Below are 21,458 nucleotides of genomic sequence, written 5' to 3'. Positions count from 1 at the left end.
ATTTCCGACGAGCATACCCGGTACTTTTACACCGGCGCCCCCCGGGATTTCAGCTAGCCCTTGAGTAAGGTTTTTAGTACAGACGTTCAATTTCTATACACCCTTCAATGACGGTAGTACAATGATGCCATATTTATGAAGTTATACATTATATATTTTGTTTATAAAAAACACAAAGGTTATGAATGTTTTTCCTCGGAAATAGATGCTCATTAAGGAAGAATTTTGTGCAAACTGAAGCGAAGGAGTGAATCGAGATAACGAGAAAAAAGAGGAATTTCTTGTACAAACCGCGAGTCAACGCGCAAGAAAAACAGATATATGGTTTGGTTATTGGATTGATTTTACTGAAGAATAGTCAAAGCTATTTGAGTAAAGTATTGCGCAATGAAAAGCAGCGTGGTTTTTTCAGTTTTACCACGGTCAATACCAGATGTTTTGGGGCAACTCGATCGAGGAGTCAAGCGCGCAAAATGTTTATTCCATCTCAGTAAAATAAAATAAATTAGGCAATTTCCAATTACAGGACCTCAAACTGTGCAGTTCATTTCAATTATGCATTTTGCGATATCTCTCGTTTTTGTGTGCGATAAATTGTGAATTTCAAAATATAGTGCGTGCGCCAATTTCTTGTTGAGTCGATCTCCCGCCGTTTGTAATATTGTCATCTGACCGGGGATTAGCCAATCAGAGCGCGTCTTATTGTGTTGTCGATCGTGGGTGGTCAGTTTCATGTCGAGAAGAATTGAATTACAATCAGATTCGTAGAGCAACTTTCCCTATGGGATTGTAAGCAGCCTATATCAACCATTCCCCATTACAAACGGCTTCATTCTCGTCTGAATGGTTCGAGGGCGACCAATGCTATAGCGATCGCTCTGGTATTCGACTGTGAGAGCCACGTAAAAGCAAATGATGAGCGAAGATCTCGAGGCTCACGAGTAACATGGCGTCGAGTCCTTCCAACGCTCAGTTGGTGTTGTGTTGGGTGATTTTGTGTGGAGTTTGTTGGGGCCAAACGCCTGGGACGACTTCATGTGAAAGGATAAAGCCTTGTACTTGTACGGGTAAACGTGTGGTTTGCCAGGACCAAAGCTTAACTCGTATTCCGTTGGGGATTCCTTCAGACATCACATCCTTGTGAGTATAATATTGAGACTACACACTACTGTACAATCTGTTTAGTTAGTGCAGTTTTCTTCACTTCTAAGGATCTTTAAATTCAATTTCGAGTTCGGTTTTATTAGTATTTATCGTGGGGTAGAGTGTAGTAAGGCTTAGCTGGCGGAAAAGGACGATGTTGAACTATAATTCAAAGACTATCCAATCGATAAGAGTCGAGCAGTCCATGTACAGTTTATCTGAGGTGAGAGGTCTTTTGGTTGGCAGTTCAAACGACTTATCCGTGGATCGTGTTTCACAAGATATAAGAAGTTCAATTGAAATTTCTCAATCTCATTTACTAAAAGTCTCCTAAAATGTTGGAATAGGGTTTATAAACTTGATCGTTTTTAACGCTCAAGTGGAAATACCGAGTTTAACGCGAAGAAAATCCCAGACGGCTGTCAAGACTTGTTTAGGTCCGAAGATAAGTCGTCTTGTTTATTCGGCATTCGTAGCGTAAATTCTCATCAATAGAAGATCAGTTTGCAGTCTAGAGAGGAAGAAAGCTGCCAGGAGAATAATCTAGTTAAGAACTTGACATATTATGAAAGAATTAGTTCGACATTTGGACCAACTTTGATGACAACAAGTCCGATGTCAACAGATATCGAGCTCTCGAAGCAAGGATATTTCATTTACGATCTACGAATTCGGTCAGCGATTCTTGTCCTTTTGACACACGACATTTTAAATACTTGTATCTCTCGAAATCTAAAAGTCATCTTCCTCCCAGAATTAGTGATAAATTGACGTGGAAAAATGTTAAGCAAGGCTGAACTTTTGGATTTATTCTCCGATATGAAGGCATGTATCTTGGGGTCTCTAAATCTAGTGTTCAACAGATGTTTGGTTCAATCCGTGGCTTTTGTTACTGAAGCCAACTTTAGGATTCTTTGCTTCGATTGCTATTCATTCATCTATGTATTAAATATTGTACTAGGTGAGAAATTTTGGTCGGTGTTTTAGGAGTTGGTAGTTTAAAAAGGTGTTATATTTCTATTGGAACATAATAATGACTTTAGTATATTAGAAATGCAATCACTATTATGAACTGTCCTTCTATAATTACCGTGCGGATTAGCCTAGAATGTGTTGCATGTTTGCCACTACAAAAGACTGACTTAGAGCATTGAAGCTACATTGTAGGACTCAATCATGTAAAGAAAAGTAGAATCGGTTTTGGCACGGCTAACTGATGATTTCGGAGGAAGTTTTTGTTGAAAATTGCGCGATATTTTTGAGTTAGGGAGCAGAGGAATGGCTGATCACCGAAAGACAAACAGTAAATTAGTTGTTATTTCTTGCGTGCCATGCATCGTTCTTATTTGCTCATCATATTTAGCTTTGTAACTATTGTCCTACAGATAGATCGATCGAGGCAGTGACAGTGTAAATGCACGAGATTCAAAGATAAAACTAGGGTTTTTCAATTTTCGATTTTTGAGGGATTTTGTTTATTCTTATGTTCTCAACACATGCACACCATGAACCGCGCGCTTCTTATTTTCTTTTCTCAATACCCAACAGCTTGAAATCCTCTCAACAAATTCCCTGCTGTGATTCCATTTCGGAAAAGGAAAAACCTCCCGTGCTCTTAATTCGTAGTCATCCTTTCATAAATTCTGATAATATTTCACAATTAATTGCTAAAGCATCCTTTTCATTTAGCTTCTACTTCCAGAAACTTTGTTCCAACTCACTTCGGAAAAAGTTTGTCATCCTTTCCCTTCGGAAAATCTTTTCTATTTTTGTTCAACATATGGCTAAAACTGTGTTCAATAGATTTAATATTGTTAGAGGCATCCAAATTTATATGCCCTCAGGTTATAAGCCCATCTTGAAGACTAACCGCTATAGACCGAACAAGATGCAAATATCTCACCAAAGATACCCCCTGTCGAGCACTTTATTAATGAGCCAGAAAGCAGCTATGCTCCAACGATCTCTCTTATTGTTTTTCGTTGTCCTTGTTGTTCAGTCGCCATATGTCTTCTGGTGGCTTTCCTTGCTTTTAATCTTGGCTACAAGTAAAAGAACTTTCTGCTTGGAACCCTGCATTCCATTTATCTTCCTCACCTCAATGTCCTTTAGTTTTGACTAGATTTTGATTGTTGACTTTAGGTCTGTGTTCTATGTACCTAAGGCTGCCTTTAAGAATGTATTTTCTGTTTACTCTAGCAAAATCGTCTCTTTGAAATAAGGGCTCTGAGAATAAGACGCATATGTCTTTTGTCATCTTATGTAAAATTCATTTGATTCACAGTTGGGTGTAGAATTAAAAAAATGCCATTCTCCCACTACACATGGTCTTCCCAATGTTTAATTTTCTTATTTTGGTAACTAAAATATCTTTAGTTTTAATCAAGAAGTCAACTGTACTTATTCACTTTGTTAATTTATGTAAGACAAGCTATCCATTGGTTTATTTGCTTACTATATAGGATTAACTCCGACACCCTACTTGACAAAAGTCCCTATGTAAACTATTGAACAAACACAATTTTGCTTTGAAATGCTCCGACTATGTGTGTAATTTCAAAGTGTTTTTCTGTTAAGAAACAAATGCTTATCAGTCAAATATATCAGGCTTTATTTTCTATTTTGACCTGGTAATTGTCATGGTTCAGTTTCGATAGTTTGGTTGCAGCAATAGTCTTCAACACTTGAGATATTATCATCTACTCTGCCAATACCTACTCTAAACAAAATGAACTGTACATGTAGAAAATTTGAGTTACATCTACACTTTTATATCAAATATTTTTATATACATGTGCATGTTCAGAACTAAAAAAGACATATCTTTTTATTACACTCTGTCAAAAGGATATTTCTTATCTAAGGATTCTGTATTTAATGTAGATAAATAATTAATTTTTACTAGAGGCAGTTTTATTTTCAAACTGAAATGTAAACAAAAATTTTTTTTATTTAGCACAAATTTCCGTTCCATTTCTGACCGGGATGTTCTTTCACAATGATTTCCAAAACAATACTCGTGTTTATAGACGTTGATGATGAGCAGTATATGGCTCAGTTAACAAGTTAATAGTCTTATTTTATTCATAACACGAGTCTTAATATAGCTCTACCTATATTCCATATCAGGTATGGTCTGGTGTGATTCATTGTGTTTAGTGAATGCTCTCTGAAGTGTTAATAATATTGATCAAATTTGATAAGTGGGTGCTTGTTAACTCTTCTAATATGAATGATTCGGACTGCTATTCTTTTGGATTCTTAATTGTCAATTTAGTAAATTACAACAGCAGCTGCTGCTGCATCAACACTCTTAAAAGCTGTGAAATAGCTGTTAGTTGAATGTATAGGAAATTAGGTGCTATGTATGCTACAAAAATTCACACAATTCAATTACATTTTAGTGTACAAATGTCTGCCTGTTTCTGTACTAATTTTTAATCTCCAACTTCCACCTATAAAATCTGTTTATTCTTGGTCTAAGATATATAAATTGTACTGCTTAAATGTCTTTAATTCCTCTAATAACAGAGTAGGTTATAGTTTGTAAATACTTCTTGAGAGATGTCGATGAAATTAATGAGTCTTTGGTCGCCTTTTTGTAATTTTCTTTAATGTTGACACAATATAATAAATGTGGTCATTAACAAAAGACTCAGCCCTTTTGCAAATTGCTTTTTGCTTTACAATAAGATGTTGATCTAGCTGGTTAGTAAGTCATTTGCATACCAATAAACATGTTATTCTCTTGGGTCTTAACTACTGTACATGGATCCTCGGTTATGTCTAGCATATTAAACTTAGGCAGAATAACTCTAAAAATTTGTTTTAGTTTACTCTTCTTTTATATTTAGATAGATATTTATTTTACTTTTTCACTGCCATTTTAAGGCACAAAAGGAAGAAAATAAGCTCAATTAAAAAGGGCAAAAATTGATTAAATATTTGGTTTAATTTAAAAAAAAAACTGATTCATACCAATTGATACAAACTGAATGTGTTTTTTGAATCAGTTGTTTAGAAAAGTAAAATTTATTTTTCAGAGAAAATGATCTCAATGAAAAAAAGAGAAAATTGATTAAATAGTTGGCTTATTTTTTCAACAAAACTGGGTTATATATGATACAAACTGGCATTTGTTTATTGAACCAGTTGTTTTGAAAGAGTAAAATTTCAAAAACTTGTTAGGAAGTTATTGATAACACATAGTGTTGTTATAAGTAAGCTCTATAAGAAATGTATTATTTAACAAACTTTACTCTTAGCTATTTCCTTGGATCCGTAGTTACTTCGGATATTTTGAAGCTATGCTTTTTTATATGCAATCTATTTTCTCATATTTTCTAGTTAAGGACCATTATACTATTTATAACTTGGCGATTCACTCTAGCAGCCTGCATTAATGATAGTGCTCATTAGTGATGTCCTTCAATAGGGAAATACTTCTCGAAAGTGTGTTATAGAATAAAAGAAGAATATAAATGTTTTTCAAAAGAAAGTCTTGTTTTTGTTTAACTTTTTCTTCTTAGAAAGCTTAAAGATGATAAATGCATTTTTTTATTGATAACCTTGACTTACTTTTGATTGTTTTAGGTATATCTAAAACTTATTGATCATTAGCTAGCTGTCATTGAAAGTACATTAGCATTTGACATGCAGGATTTAACAACCTATGGCATGAGAACTTTTTCTCTCTGTTAGTTTTATAAATTTTTAGCCATGCTGAGACCATTTTATTTGTTTCTTTTCCAGGGATCTTAGTAATAATAATATTGAACATATAGACACTCAACGCTTATCGAAGTTCAAGTCCTTAAAAGAACTGTGAGTAACACCGAAAGTATTAGCTAATTGTTTGTAATGATCAATAAATCATGCCAAATGGGTTTTGTTGGCACTTTATAAGGGTGGGTAGTAGCCACGCCCTTGTCTTGAGCACCTAGAGGCAGTTATTACATACAGGGCCACCCCTCTGATGCTCCAACTGCCTCCTTAAAAAGCTGCTTGATTTTTGAATGCATCAAAATATGATATATATTTTAGGACACACATTGTTTGACAGGGGCTCTACTCTTTTAACAAAGGAACATTTTAACAGGGTTACACTTAGCTGAAATGCAGATAAAATACAAATGTGTTTTCCTTTGATTGAGGTCAATGTTTGTAGCTGTCCTTTCCGTATGTGAATAATTTACAATGAGTGAATCAAACCCTATGTAATTGTATCAGCTATCAAATATTTTAAGCAGTTTTTTAATGGTCTGTTCATCAGAATATTCTTGAAACAAAATGAGACAAAAAGGGTCATTTTTTACTTTTCCTTTAAGAGATATAATGACTCATTCAAAACATCTAAACACCATCAAATACCTACAGTAAAATCCCAGTTATAAGCCCTGGACTTATATATACTCATTTCTAAGGGTATTTTGATGGGTGTGTAACTTGGAGGGCTTATGTCCAGGGGGAGGTGGAGAGCTTATAACCTGGAGGAAAAAGTGTTTGGAGTGAAGTTTTTTTTATTTTTTTGTTATTATTTGGGGGGGGGGGGGGGGGGGGGGGGGGGAAGGGGGGGAGCTTAAAATTGAAAGGATATTTGCATTAGCAGACTAGTGCCACAAGGCTTGTAACTGGTGGGAGAGGGGGTATTGCTGGAATGTTAGGGTATATGAAAAATTCTGACACCTCCCCTAGTATATATGACTGTGGGGCGTGAAGAGCTTTAAGTATGTACATTGTACGTGATTATAAATCAGCTAGAAATATTCTGGGAATAGCAACAATAGGGTTGTGGGCTTGATAGCTTTGGCATAGTAGATGTAATTTTGGGATCATCAGTACCAGTTTCAATGATTTGCTCAGTCAGTGAGCTCAAGCATGTTTAGGAATAAAATTATCCCTTGTATAAACCCTTAGTTTGCAGTACAGTATTTCAGAAAACTAAATAAAAGTGTTTTTCTTCAGCATCCTTCATCATAACAAGATCAAGAAACTTCCCCCTTGGGATTCATTTCCTACTACATTAACTGTCCTCTCTCTGTAAGTAGACGCCTATATACATGTATTGACTGTTGATCCTCACATATCCTGATACTACAGTTTTACTTGTACGTTTCATAGCAATGTCATCTGGGCCAGGTTGTACAAGGGTGCATTAAACTTTTCACAATGCAATTTAAAATTAATTATAATCTCATAGAAATGTAATTCCTGTTACTGCAGTTTTCAATATATTCTGCGAACTCTGTAGTTGCAAGCTGCAAGTTGCATGCTGAAATTTGGTTTTTTGCTGCTGTCAATCAAAAGTATTCAGTTGGTACCTTTACGTTCTTAATTGGCGGCAGTGAAAAACCAATTTCACTACAAGCCGTTGAAATGTATGAGATCAAACCAAAGTAAATGTATTAAAAGCTGCTGGTAGTGTACCTACAGGCTGTATAGCCAGTATACTGCAGCAGTTTGACCTCTTGTTAATCAATGCCAATGTCGCTAGCTTGTTGATTGGTTTGGTCATTTACTTTCAATCACTGCGTTGTCTTTGTGATCATATTTCAAAGTACACTTGCCATTTATAGAGATATTTGGTCGTATTTTTTTTACACCAGTGTTCTTTTTCAATTTCCTTGTTTAACTTTGCCATTTGTACTGTTGATAATCAGTTAGCTTCCATTTTGTTTTTCTTTTGGTTCATTTATAAATTAATATACCAGCCCAGCCTTTATTTCAAAGGCACACAAATTGACCCAGATGGTAGATGGGGAACTCCTATCTTGTTCATTCCCCAGCTGTGTTTCTGAGGGTGGTACTTTTTCTCTGTATCCTGTACGCCTGTCCTAACCCGTTCATTATTTATTTATCCACTCATAAAACTCATCAGTTTGAATTCTCTCTTTCTTCCTTACAGACATCACAATAAAATCACGACAGTACCTTCCTTCAACACCACGAAGCAACACTCCCTCAGAAAACTGTAAGTCAATGTCATCTTTTAAAAGAGTTTTTTTAATTCACTCAATGCACTGGACATTGATGTCAAGGGAAAAGCATGTTGAAAGACGTGGATTGAATGTGTTCTGGGCTGGGTTAAGAGGGATGAAATTACGCTATATAAGAAGTTCTAAATGCACACACCCATCTTGAAAATGTGCAGAGGAATGGAAAAATAGAATTTTTTGTGTGACTATGACAAACTAGTGCACTTAGATACTTGGCAAAAAGTATCTGTTTTCAATCAGGGAGACCCCTCCCTGTTCCATTGATACATGTATGAAAGACATTAGACTACTTTTTTTAACTCTATGTCTCCCTAAAGTGCATCAATGTCAAAAAAGTACTCCAACACAACAGTTTCAAATAATTAGCTCATATAATATCTGAACTGATAGTATTTTGTAATCTGGAGTGTCTGTCCTTTGATTACTCAGCCTCTATAACTTGAACAAATTACTCTACATAACATCAAAAATACTACACAAAAATGCTAGAAAAAGATAACAATACAAATCTTATACCTTAAATAACTCTTCTCCTATGTCCTAAGATACTATTTCAGAAATTCTCATCATGCTGTGAGAAAAAATTCTGAACTCAATTTTGGTTGGAATTCAACAATACTATCAACTCAGATATTATATAAGCCCATTCTTTGAAATAATCACGTTGGAGGACTTTTTTTTGGTAGGAACGGTTGGAACAAGAGAAGCCCGTTCTCGCAGCCCCTGCTCCGGTCCCTATCCCCGAAAAAGGAGGCAACCGAATACTCATTTTTATTTACTTTTGCTTTTTTTTCAGGTATTTGAATAGCAACAAGATAAAGACTGTAGGCATCAATGCATTCACGAACCTCACCAGGTTAAAATTCTTGTAAGTATTGTTATCTTGAAAAGTCTTTTCAGTTTACATTATCGTTTTATCAGTCTCAAAAAATGTTTCTGATCATGGAATGAAGACCACAGGCTAGTTAGCCACTGGCTATTTAAGTACTACGCTTGTAAAACAAGTGGAGGAAGCAAAGCAAGGGTTTTCATTTTTACGATTACTTCAATTTTTCTGTCAGTGTTTTCACAAAGATTTTCGCAAGACTTCAATTTCTTTCCGAATGGCCTGTGTGGGCTACGTCTCCAATGACACTAATTCTATTGACAGCACTGATCACACTAGTGATTAGAAAAATCTACCTAAGCTCTCGTCATCTGAACCAACGTGACCTCTATACTTTGGTTATTGGGAAGCCCTTTCACTGTACAGTACTGTAAGCGCTTCATAATGGCTTCCCTAATTCCAATACGTTATTTTTTTTACTCCTAGGGATTCCGTACAAAAGCAGGCGCTTTGTTGTGGCTTTCTTAATTCTGTCATTTTTTAATTCTTGTTTAAAGACCTACATTGGGAAGCCCTTCAATGCAGCGCTATGTAATGGCTTTCTTAATTCCTTATGCCGTTGTTTTTAATTGGCTATCCTCATTTCTACGAAGTAAAGACCCCAGAGCGAACGTTGCAATATGGCTTTCTTAATTCCAAATATTTACTTTTCCAAAATGTCGCACTAATTGCTCACTTCGAACATTTAAAGCGTGGAAGCCCTTTCGCAGCAAGCGCATTATAATGGGTTCCCAATTTCCTGTACGTCACTTTTCATTACTTTTTTCTTCGTATTGATTCGAAAAAATCCTTCTAAGCCCTCGTGATCTCAAATGCCGTGACCTTCTTTTGTTGCCTCGGTGGGAAGCCCGTTTAATGCCGAGGCATCGAAATGGCTTTGCTTAATTCCCTTTATGTCCATTGCGATTACTTTTTCAATTGTTGGAGTTGGCAGCAGTAAAACCCTTATCATTTAGCTTGTCAGAGTCGGTAACGTCGTGGGAGACTTCCTAAGATCTTAAATATTTTTTTCCTGGTTTTCCGTTGTAGGAAACTAAACAGAAATAAATTCACAGCTATCCCTCTTGCCCTATCACAGTTAAACTCTCTAGCTAACCTGTAAGTATCATTGACATTATTTTTTCTTATCTCTCCTGACCATCTGTCCGTATAGCATATCTTATTACTCTCCGAAATGTCATTTCTTGACCTCCACTTTGCTATGACGACATACCAGTAATTTAGCCAAAAATCTTTCTCAACTATTGTCTTTCAGTAAATGCCATAACTCTACAATTTTTTCTATGTATTCAGTGACTATTCAATTACCGTTTTCATATATTTTCCCCTCCTTTTATTAACAGAGACCTTAGCAGAAACAGCATCAAGTTCGTGTCAAAGTCATTGCAAGGACTCGTACTTTTGCGAACTTTGTAAGTATTTTTAAAAAAAATTCTAATATTAATGGAGTCTTATGTGGTCTGTAGTGTCACTGTCAACGTGTGAGGCTCGAGTTGTTGTTCGAGTGAGCCTCTTAATTCAAGCTAATCTTAACAAATATTTTCCTTGTGCCAGTTGGACTTCGCCTTTTTTATTTCCTAAGATTCCCTACATTTTCATCTTGTAATCCTGATTTGATTCCCTTTTGGGGATTGATTAGTCGTCAAGAAGAACGGAATTATGGTTGGTTAGGGGGGTTTTCCTTTCTTGTGGTTAGTTTTCGTTATTTCAGGGAAGCAATCTGTCAGTATGGGAGTACTAGAGGTTATTTTGCACTGCTAAACTCGCTATTGTGTTTTCACCAGAATTGACAAAAGAGTCAACACAGACCATCACGAATGACAATCACAATCGTAGCTTTAATACTTAAGTAAACTTACAGCGAATTCTCGTGTCAAGAAAGTCTTTCATTAGAAATTACTGTTGGAAAATTGAAAAATCACAAAGTTATTGGCGTAATTTTCTAAGTGACATTCGTAAGGGAATCAATCAGTAATTCGGTTGTTGACATTACGAGCGAGTATCTGATGACCTCTTGTGGTTTCCGATGGCTGAACTTCGCTAAGTAAGCTTGTGGTTTGAGATAGTTTCGCATGCGAGTCACCCAAAAAAAAAAAAAAAAAATTGAAATGTTCGCTGCCGTTTGTTAGGACAGGAACGAGTGTATACTTTCAAACAATTTGTATACTTTCGTACAATGTACAAAATCATGACTCGCCTGCTTATCGTTTTATATTGAATTTTGCTCTGTCACGTTCGATTCTTTTGCCAACGACCGCCAGATAAATTCTTAATATCTCAAGGCAAAGTTCTTTTACTTCAATAATATGCTTTTATCTGTCGAAACACTATTTTAACACATTCCTTTTAGTGGTACCACGTTTTACTTGATCTTTTTGAAACGCGCCATGACGGCGAGAAAAAATGAATTAACCTCTGGCCTGATTGTAAACGACTCGAGAAAGGATTACTAAAGGATATTCGAGAAATAGATAGAAAGATGCGGTATACTCCCGTTTAATTTACTGCTGCACAGCGGTGTTGCGTGTGAATGGTGCCAGACCTTAGGAGGGCATTTTTGAGCAAAAAAAAAAAAAAGCTATAAAACAACGCCCTGTGAACGTTTCTTTGTAAAGATTCAAAAATATTAATTTTTCTTCGTTTTTCTTTTTCCACTTTTTTTGTTTTTGTTTTCCTTTCATTCTTTGATGTTTTCTTCCTTCGTTCGTTCGCTCCTTTCTTTTGTTCTTTCTTATATTTGTTCTTATTTTCTTTCGTTCGTTCGTTCTTTTGCTCTTTGTTCAACATCTAGTCTTTCTTTTATTCTCTCCCTTCCATCGTTCCATCATTTCATCCATCCTTCCTTCCATCCTTCCATCGTTCCTTCCTTCGTTCCATTATTCCATCAATCCTTCCTTTCTTCCATCGTTCCTTCCTTCGTTCCATCCTTCCATCCATCCTTCCGTTCCTTCCTTCGTTCCTTCCTTCGTTCCTCCCTTCGTTCCTTCCTTTCTTCCTTCCTTCCTTTATTCCTTCGTTCGTTCCTTCGTTCGTTCCTTCGTTCCTTCCTCCCTTCGTTCGTTCGTTCGTTCGTTCATTCATTCGTTCGTTCGTTCGTTCCTTTGTTCCTTCCTCCCTTCCTTCTTTTCTTCTTTAACGTCTTTAAATACTCATTTTCGTTTGCTCTACAGAAAGCTGTCCAAGAATCGTATATCAGGGATACAGAGCAGTGTTTTTTGGGGTCTCGATAAACTAGAACAAATGTAAGTAGTATAGTATACAACCAAGTATACTATACGAAAAATAATCTTTGCTTTCTGTGTCAATACAAAATCTCCCTAGTCAATCCTCTTATCTTATTTTTGTATCAAAACGATCTCTTTTTGTAAAAGGCTTTCAAGAAAAATTGAGTTTCAATAAAAATGTTTGATATCGCATATTCATGTGTCTTCTCATGCCACGACTCTTAAACAAAGAAATGATACTCTAGGGAATGACACGTGATCTGAAAGAGGAAAACATTACGCCCAAACTAAAGATGCCTATTGGGTAATTCTGTAAGGGTGTAATTTAGCTTCCTTGCCGCATATTTAAGACATTATGATTTCTGTATAACCTTCCTTTTGATCATATTTTGCCCTGTTTTTCTATAGATATTTTGACGGGAATAATTTCTCGTCGCTGCAAACCGTTTGGTTTTTTGGTCTGAGGTCTCTACAGGAACTGTGAGTAGCACTTTCAATGAAATGTTTCAGCCACAAACTGCTCTAATGTAGTGATAGAGCACTTGTCTCACCTCTGGGGTCTCGGGCTCAATGTCCAGGATTTGGCATCACTCATGTGACTATAGTTTGCTGGGTATCTCCCTTGATTCAAGGGTTTTTCTACGGTTTTCTTATTCGTCTTCAAAACCTAGCATGCTAAATTCAGTCTGCGAGTTAGGGATTTCTGCGACTCTGCGAAGATTGATTCAGAGTTCGATCTGTGAGTTAGCCGTGCCCTGATTTAGTTCCGCCCAGAGGTTGTTTCAGGGTTCGATCTGTAAGTTATCCATGTCCTGACTTAGATCAGTGTTCTATCTGTGAGTTAGCCGTGCCCTGATTTAGTTCAGTCCAGAGGTTGTTTCAGGGTTCTATCTGTGAGTTATCCATGCCCTGACTTAGATCAGCCCAGAGGTTGTTTCAGGGTTCAATCTGTGAGTTATCCATGCCCTGACTTAGATCAGCCCAGAGGTTGTTTCAGGGTTCTATCTGTGAGTTAGCCGTGCCCTGATTTAGTTCAGCCCAGAGGTTGTTTCAGGGTTCTATCTGTGAGTTATCCATGCCCTGACTTAGATCAGCCCAGAGGTTGTTTCAGGGTTCTATCTGTGAGTTAGCCGTGCCCAGATTTAGTTCAGCCCAGATGTAGTTTCAGGGTTCTATCTGTAAGTTAGCCGTTTCCTGATTTAGTTCATCTCTGAGATTGTTTTAGGGTTCGATAAAATTTGAAGGTTTTTTCCCGCGAGATTAAAGAATTCATTTTTACTATTTCAGGTTTTTTCAAAATAACCGTATATCGCAGATCCAGACCAATTTAGCGGACTGGCGATCTTTTCCAGTGTTACGCAAACTGTAAGTAATACATGTCAAACGCGCAGCCTCTCGCAACGTCCTCTTAAATGTATTTATATATATTTTGCTTCTCTTTTCTCCAGAAATCTAGAAGGAAATAAACTGTCTCATATTACTGATCAGACTTTCAAGCATCTCTTGGCTTTGAAGTATTTGTAAGTGTCTCTGAAATGTTTCTAAATCCTTATGATTCGTTGGCATCCGTTCGGAGGCGTTGACGATCATGTTTCTCAGTTGATAATGATTTTCGCGGAGCACCCTAAAAAAAAGAGGGGGGTGGAGGGGCTAAGATTGAGACTAGTATGGGAATAAGGGGGGGGGGGGGGGAGCAAGATAGGAGAATATAATAGACAAGTATGGGACCCCCCGTCTCCGCGGTCCCTTGGAAACGTACGGTGGCGCGTTCCAGAAAGAGCATTGCACTGTATGCCGTTGCATTGAATTGGCTTCCCTTTGTATATTCATCCAATCTGACACAAACGAAAATATTTTGGGAAAATCGAAAACGAAAATCGCGTGCTCTATTCGAAGCGTCTGCCTTTTCAAACCATGCGAGCAGAGGTTGTTTTTCCTCACCAGCGACAGGCCTGCTGGGGGGAAAAAATTCCTCCTCCTCCCACAACCTAAAGCCAGAACGGAGGGCAGAAAAAGACCCCTATCTATATCGCTTTTACAATTTCTTAATTTCATTTTTTTAACCATTTAGAGTCTTAGATTGTGTGTTCTATTTTCCCAGAAACGTTGCTTCTAACCGCATCTATCATACCACAAGAGGAGCCTTTTCAGATTTGAACCTTTTAGAATCCTTGTAAGTATACGAAGTAATAGACTCGTTCGTTGTTATCTATCGTGCATTTGTTTCAACGCAGTTTTTTGACTTTTTAAATTCCAGAGATTTAAGCAAAAATGATATATCATGGACGGTAGACGAGATGAATGGCTTATTCAGTAGCCTCAGAAATCTAGTCTTTTTGTAAGTCAATTCGTTCTTGATATTCTTGTCGAACGTTCGATTGGTTACAATATTGCATTACTATTTATACTTTCTTTTGACTATATGTTTTCTTTTGACTATATGTTTTCTTTTGACTATATGTTTTTTGCAGTATCACGTGGCGGCGGCCATGTTAGATGACAAAACGCTAGAAACCCTTTATTCTAGGGAATTGAATTTTTTTTCATGTAAAATGATGATCGTTCTTTGCATCCAATATGGCTGTCGTCACGTGATCACGCGAAACTTCCGTATTCACATTATTTTAATCAATATGTGATTACATGGCAACTACTTCAAGAAAGTAGAATTGCCCCCCCCCTCCCCCCTGTAAAATACGGTTTTATTTCTGTATATGAGAATATATGTAGACTATATATTCGTACTGGGGTTATAATTTATCTAATTGATGATCTGCGCAGTATATGTTTTATTTCTCTATTAATTTCAAATCTTTTTCATCGTCTAGGAGGTTGGATGGCAACCGAATCACTGCCATTTCAGAAAATGCCTTCGTTGGGCTTGAAAACTTGAAATTTCTGTAAGTAAACTTGATTATTTAATATATTTTTAAATCTCGGGTGATATTTGATGTATGTACAGGAAGAGCTACTTAGAATGATAGTATAAAGACTACGTACCATACACAAAGTACTAACCCTTACTTGTAAATGTACAAGTGATAGGTTCATGTTCTGGATTCGAATATTTGTACGTTCTTCAAACAAATTGTCCCTTTGTAGGCGTTCTTGTAGTTGAAAGCTTTTCACCTTTGCAACTCCACCAAAATTTCAAAACACCTTACACGATTTTCACCACGTTTAAATTTCGCAATTTTTGTTTGAAGATTACACAAAACGTTGTTGGTAGATAATGCCGTCTGAATGGCCAGCGGAAGTTCTAAAATCAACTAATTAACAAGCAAGAAAGCCCCAAACATCCAATTAAAATGCTTGTCTATGGAAGTCACTTTAGCCGTAAGGGGGTAAACAGTTTTCACACAGTCGAGATCCGTCTTCGAGTCCATTAAAAAATGTTTTAAATTTTATCTTCATATTAGGAAGAAAAATCCAGCATTTTCGATTAAAATTAATTGCATCCTTAACAAGCACTTATTCTACCTCTTAGTCTACCTCTACTAGATGTAGTAAAAAAAAACGTCTTAAGAGAAAGTTGATTTTCATCTGTAGTATATCTGTCATTAGTTTATTGTAGACAATGGTAAAACATCGGACTTTGGTTCCCGAAGACATAAAACTAATCTCGCCACTTCCTCGATAATCCTAGTCTCCCCCACAGCCGCTTTCAGTGTCGTCACGCAACGCTTTCTCCCCTGAGTAGCTACTCAGGGGAGAAAGCGTTGCGTGACGACACTGAAAGCGGCCGTGGGGGAGACTACGATAATCCCAGCTAAAGGAAGTCTACGAGTTATTCCGCTGGGTTTCTGATCGTTATATAATTGTTTTCTTTTATTCTTTTTACTTCTACGATAAAAGGAATCTGACGGGCAACGCCATCACATCGGTGCAAGAAAATGCTTTCCGTGTTTTGACCAGTCTTGGTATACTGTAAGTATCTTTGTAAAAAACTTTCAAACGTCTTGGGTTACGTATGCTGAGATAGCAGACAAGGTGCGTTGTGGTCTAGCTTGTGTACGAAAATCTTTGGGTCACCCAAGCTAGACCACAATGCACTGTGTCAAAGATTATAAAGGTAGGGGATCCCTTTATACTAGGGACCCCAATAGAAATAAAAACAGTAGGTAGTACTAGCGGTAGAGACAACCACCCAGCCACGTGACTTCGTCTGAAATTGCGATTGATTTTGGTCTTGGAATCAACCATTTTACGCCAGGGCGAATGTGTTTTTTTTTCCATTAAAAATGGCTTCATCCTTAAGCATCATTTAGTTCTTTAACAATATCCTTGGTTTTGATCGAACATCAATGCTTTTTTGCATATGTACATATGCTGAAATATTTTCCCGTATTTTGTTAAGGTGGCTCAACACTACACATCTTATGTGTGACTGTAAGGTCAAGTGGCTTCCAGAGTGGTTCAAAAGTCAGAAAATGTCCTTGACAACAGTACAAGCCCGCTGTCTTCACCCACAGCATCTTCACATGAAAAGCGTCTTCAACATCACACCTTCAGCATTTATATGTGGTTAGTCTATTTTGTTGTATCTTATTCTTTTACGTATAATCCTAGCATAGATAATGGTATTCATTCTAGCATACAAAGCTATGGCCTCTAAGATTGGAAGGGACAAAAATAAGAAAAAGGTGTTTGCTCTTAGAACACGTTCAGATTAAGAAGAAAAGGGGAAAGGAGCGTTGCGTGACGCCACTAAAAACGGCTGTATTTTGAGCGTCACGAAAAGAAACCTAATTTTTAAAAAACTTTTTTGTGTGATTTCCACAGACACCAGCAACCCAGTACCACAGATATCCCGTCACCCTTCCTCGCAACAGGTATTAAAAGGAAAGAACGTCACTCTACGATGCCAAGTACAGGTGTTACAAAAAAATAATTCCGGCGTGCAGTTAAGTTGGAGACATGATCGTGATGTCATGAAGACTGGAAGCATCACAAATTATGCCAAGGTACGATCTTTAAAATGCGGTAAAAATTGAGCCTTAACCTCGAATTCGTGTAGAATGTTCAAATGTTCAATGAAGGCCCGTCGAATTTTAAGGTGTTAGATCGTTGAATTTGTGCTCTTTAATTTATCCTTGAGATTTGAGAATATTTTGACACTAAAATAAGCCGAAGCCAGAGTAATTGAGTAAAAGGTACGCAGCGAAAAAGGGTCTAATTGCAGTATGAGTACGTTTCATAATTTGCGCAGTATCCTTTGAAACGACGATTGATTTATTGTAATTTCGTCGTTACAGTCATAATGTTTTGGGAACGCTAGTCCTTGTGCAGTACATCGCAGTATCTATAGCAACGATATCAGAGATTCCACCTCCGTTTCCTCTTACTATGTTCTTTTAAACGTATCACCCATGAACTCTAGTAACTAATACACGTGGGTTTGTATGTCTGTGTTTTGCAGATCTCAGATGCCAACATGGTGATATATACAAGTGATTTAAAGCTCACAAGAATAGATTTTAACGATGCTGGATTCTATCAGTGTCTTGCTCATAGCAAGTTTGGCTACGCGTCTTCGATGAGAGCAAAATTGGATGTTTTTGGTAAGTGTCTTGATGCAGTGCGCTAAACTCAGTTAAACTAAAATGATTCTAAAATTCTCTTAGCTATAAGAAAATATATTTTGCAATCGTTCTTAAGAGTAAAGAAACAAAAGCATGGCAGCCATGTTGGTGGTAACAAAGTAAGCCGCTAGCGAGAAATCTATTGTCAAAGACCTCCAACACGACCATAATGTCACAACATGCAAACTGAGAATTTCTATTTTCTCTCTCTAGAACTCCCTTCATTCACAAGCAAACCCAAAGATGTAACCGTCCAGGCTGGGGATACCATAAGACTACCATGTGGGGCCACAGGCCAACCAAAGCCTACAATATCCTGGCGAAAAGACGAAGGCAACACCAAATTCGCTGCTGCGGAAGAGCGACGCATTATCCACCATGAGTCCAAAGACTTGTTTTTGATAACAGGTTCCAAGTCTAAGGATACAGGATACTACACGTGTAGTGCTACAAACGATGCTGGGTCTATAAATGTCACGGCGCACGTGACAGTATTGGGTGAGTGAGCGCCTTACGTTGCGTTACGTTTTGATATGTCATGCCAGTTTTGTAGGTAGATTTCTTATGATTGCTACAGAATTGAAGGAGCTTAAAAGCCATCATAGTCTTGTTCTTCTGCTTTTATGTCCACTCTTGCAGTATCGTAGCCCTAACTTTATTTTCTGTTGTCATATCCAGAGGTTCCACGCTTCATGCAAGCCATGAGCAGCAAGACTGTCAAGGAAGACGAAAGCGTCGTCCTTGAGTGCATCGCTAGTGGCAGCCCAAAGCCAAGATTCGCTTGGTACAAGGACGATAGAGAGTTGTCTCTAAATGCGCGAGTCCTTACACATCTGAATGGTCAGCTACTTGTTATTGTAAAAGTTGAACTGGATGATGAGGGCACCTACATGTGTGAAGTGTCGAATGCTCTCGGTACGGCCAGACAATCCGCTCAGTTGACGGTGCTAACAGGTATGTTATGCTAAATTATTGGTTTTCTTCTTCGAAGAGAATGCACTTCTTTGATAGACGGCAACACCCTCGGGAACCCAGGGCTAAAAATTCTGTCGCTCCTTACTTGCTCACAGAAAAAAATGCCCCTGGGCTCCAGAACAAGCTTTCACAGACTTCGTGCCCAGGGATATTTTTTTCTGAGAACTTTACCACTGGGTTCCCGACAAGAGACGGCAGCAGCCAAAACTCTAAAAACGTTTTTTTACGGGGGTAGAACTTAGTAGCCAGTTGGCTAACAAACCTGTGGCCCTCGTTACGTGATCGAAAACCCTCGAAGTAAAGCGAGAACCAACGAGAAACTCTACTCACATACAACACCGAATCCCGGAATCAAACCCGGGTCGTATTAATGGCAGGTGAGCGATCTACACCTCTACGCCTCCCGTGCTCCCCTACAAAATGTGTCGCGTCTAGATTTCTCTGGGTGACAGACAAGCGAATATGTGTTATTCATGTTCAGTACGAAATTAGTGTCATTTTGTTACAATCTCCTGTTCTTTCAGGTACATCGGTTAAAGTAGATCAAAAAGAGGACAAAGAATCAAGCGACAAGAAGACATTCTTAGGAATCATAGTCGTCGTTGTTGTATCATGTGTAGTAGGGACGTCACTTGTATGGCTATTAGTCATTTATTGCGCTCGTAGGGGCTCAAACAGACGACGCAAACACGAGGAGCTTCACACTACAGCTGCACCACGAGAAGACGTTAGTTATATCCCTCTGAAATCCTACAGTTCGGGCAGCACTCAAACCAGTCGTGATTCTCCACGATCAACAGCAACATTTACTACTTCAACTGGATCTCAGGGTTCGGCTTTTCCTCCGAGTACTTCGAGTTCAGAGACAAACTCAGGGTCTGAAAAGGCTCTAACTGCGGATAACATAAGTTCTGAGACTTCAGTTAAGGGAAGTCATAGTTCGTTAGCGTCGTCTTGTCCGTCGGACGCTTCAGAACCTTTAAGACAGGTTATACACGTTCAAATTCATAGTTCGGACAGTGACACTGAAAAATGTAAAAGCGTATCACCCGCGCGGAGAAAAGGAGCTAGTTCTACAAAAGACAAAAACAGAACTATAAACTGCCGATGTGGGCATCCGTGTGGGATGAATGTCAAATGCGCGTGTGGTATTTCCAATGAGATATCTGAAGAAACTGAACACGATGGACTGCTTACCGAGGAATACAATACGAGTCATGTATAGCATATGTATGTATATAGGTGTATATATAATAGAAAATATCGTTAGTACAGAAAACTTCCAAGTCAGTCGCGTTAGTAACTGCTCCACAAGACGAAAATGACGCGAAGAAAAAGAGATGTGAAGGCTGTAGAATGTGGTTGTTGGCGGTGCGTTTTTGAATCAGTGATGCGCAAATATGGGTTTCATTCCCTTCCGTCTCCCGTCATCTACCTCTCGGTAAATCCTCCCATCCCACAACGCTTTAGTGCACACCATCCTTGTGATTCTGACTCCAGAAGTTCAGCATAGATGTAAGTGCATTCTCAGCCTTCACTGAGCATATAATATAGATTTATACATAGAGATTATTCATAGAGTATTATATGAATAGATTAGAGTATAGTATAGAATGTAAATATAGACTGACGAAGATATTTTCACCGTTCTGACAGGAAGTTTCTAAGCACAGGGCGCCTTGCCTAGATGTTTGTTTTCTACAATCCACACTGATTTTTCTCGACTTCTGCCATTTTTCTATGAAAACTGAAAGTGAGGTTATCTTCGTTGCTTTCCAAAGGAAAGGAAGACTTAGAACCACTATTGACTTGCTCTTTTCACTCGCTACTGTCTATACAGGGGGAAAAGGTAGTGCGCATGCTCGAAATGGCGGATACAAACACGGAACATTACCCTTAAACGTTTGGGTTTTGACTTCCATAATTAAAAATTGATAATAATCAGACGGGGAAAATTTGATTTATGAAACCAAAATCTCATACATTCATGAGGGATTCTGTGCTTTGCTTCTGCTTTTCCAGACATGCGCAATACTGTTTTAGCCTTTGTACTTAAAGGCAAGGCTGTCGTCTATTTAATGGCTTCAAAATTGTCTCACTGCACTGCTAATTACGTACCTAGTTTAATAACCTCTGTTTTTGAGGTGATGTAGAAAACTAGATAAGAAAAAGATTCTCTTTTATCGTCAAATGCAAAAGGTGAAGGGAAATGTGTTCAATGGCGGAACACGATTTGCGAACCCATTTCTTGAACATTTGCCATGGCGGGAAAAGAGAAACTCCTCATTGTTCATGTCATAATTCTAATCTTATAGGAATAGGGAAAATATGGCTATCTATTTATAGCCTTTAATTATTACAGAATGTATTTATTGCACTCCAATTTTAAATGCAGTCACTACCTCTGGACGTGTTTTACTACTACTACTACTACTCCTTTGTAAAATAGTAAAAGCATGCAAAGGAACTTTGAATATTTACTAGACTGTTTGTCCCTCACCGGGGACGAGAGTCTAGGTATGAAGTTAACTTTTTTTATTCAAGAAAAAATAAAATATTTCATCGTTATTACTACATTCTTATTTCTGTCTGTGTCTGTGATTCTCAATGATAGCAAGATGAAAGTAAATACTTTAAAATAGAAAGGAAGTCA

General features: G+C 37.7%; 1 protein-coding gene across 1 annotated transcript; it reads left to right on the top strand.

Moving 5' to 3' along the window:
- The first annotated feature begins 738 nt into the window (after positions 1–738).
- Positions 739–21,373, top strand: LOC116305889 (uncharacterized). The gene is made up of 21 exons (XM_089035086.1): positions 739–1,140; positions 5,896–5,967; positions 7,108–7,182; positions 8,048–8,113; positions 8,935–9,006; positions 10,054–10,122; positions 10,368–10,436; positions 12,195–12,266; positions 12,657–12,728; positions 13,536–13,613; positions 13,697–13,768; positions 14,350–14,421; positions 14,506–14,586; positions 15,077–15,148; positions 16,104–16,175; positions 16,606–16,772; positions 17,031–17,212; positions 17,668–17,809; positions 18,044–18,328; positions 18,509–18,784; positions 19,330–21,373. The coding sequence occupies exons 1-21, from the start codon at positions 947–949 to the stop codon at positions 20,028–20,030; spliced, it is 2,961 nt and encodes a 986-aa protein (XP_088891212.1). The 5' UTR covers positions 739–946; the 3' UTR covers positions 20,031–21,373.
- Positions 21,374–21,458: the final 85 nt, after the last annotated feature.

The sequence above is a fragment of the Actinia tenebrosa genome, unplaced genomic scaffold, assembly GCF_029948245.1.
Source record: "Actinia tenebrosa isolate PJP-AT-01 unplaced genomic scaffold, QUT_ActTen_1.0 PGA_scaffold3__52_contigs__length_22856419, whole genome shotgun sequence".
Lineage (NCBI taxonomy): Eukaryota > Metazoa > Cnidaria > Anthozoa > Actiniaria > Actiniidae > Actinia > Actinia tenebrosa.
Note: the sequence above shows the minus strand (reverse complement) of the source record. Positions and strands in the feature narration are given on the sequence as shown.

Bases quoted from the DNA above. Each gene is read 5' to 3' on its own strand.
- LOC116305889 (XM_089035086.1), top strand. From the start codon at position 947: ATGGCGTCGAGTCCTTCCAACGCTCAGTTGGTGTTGTGTTGGGTGATT. The intron at 14,422-14,505 runs GTAAGTATACGA...TTTAAATTCCAG, and splicing joins TTGAACCTTTTAGAATCCTT to AGATTTAAGCAAAAATGATA. The intron at 15,149-16,103 runs GTAAGTAAACTT...CTACGATAAAAG, and splicing joins CTTGAAAACTTGAAATTTCT to GAATCTGACGGGCAACGCCA.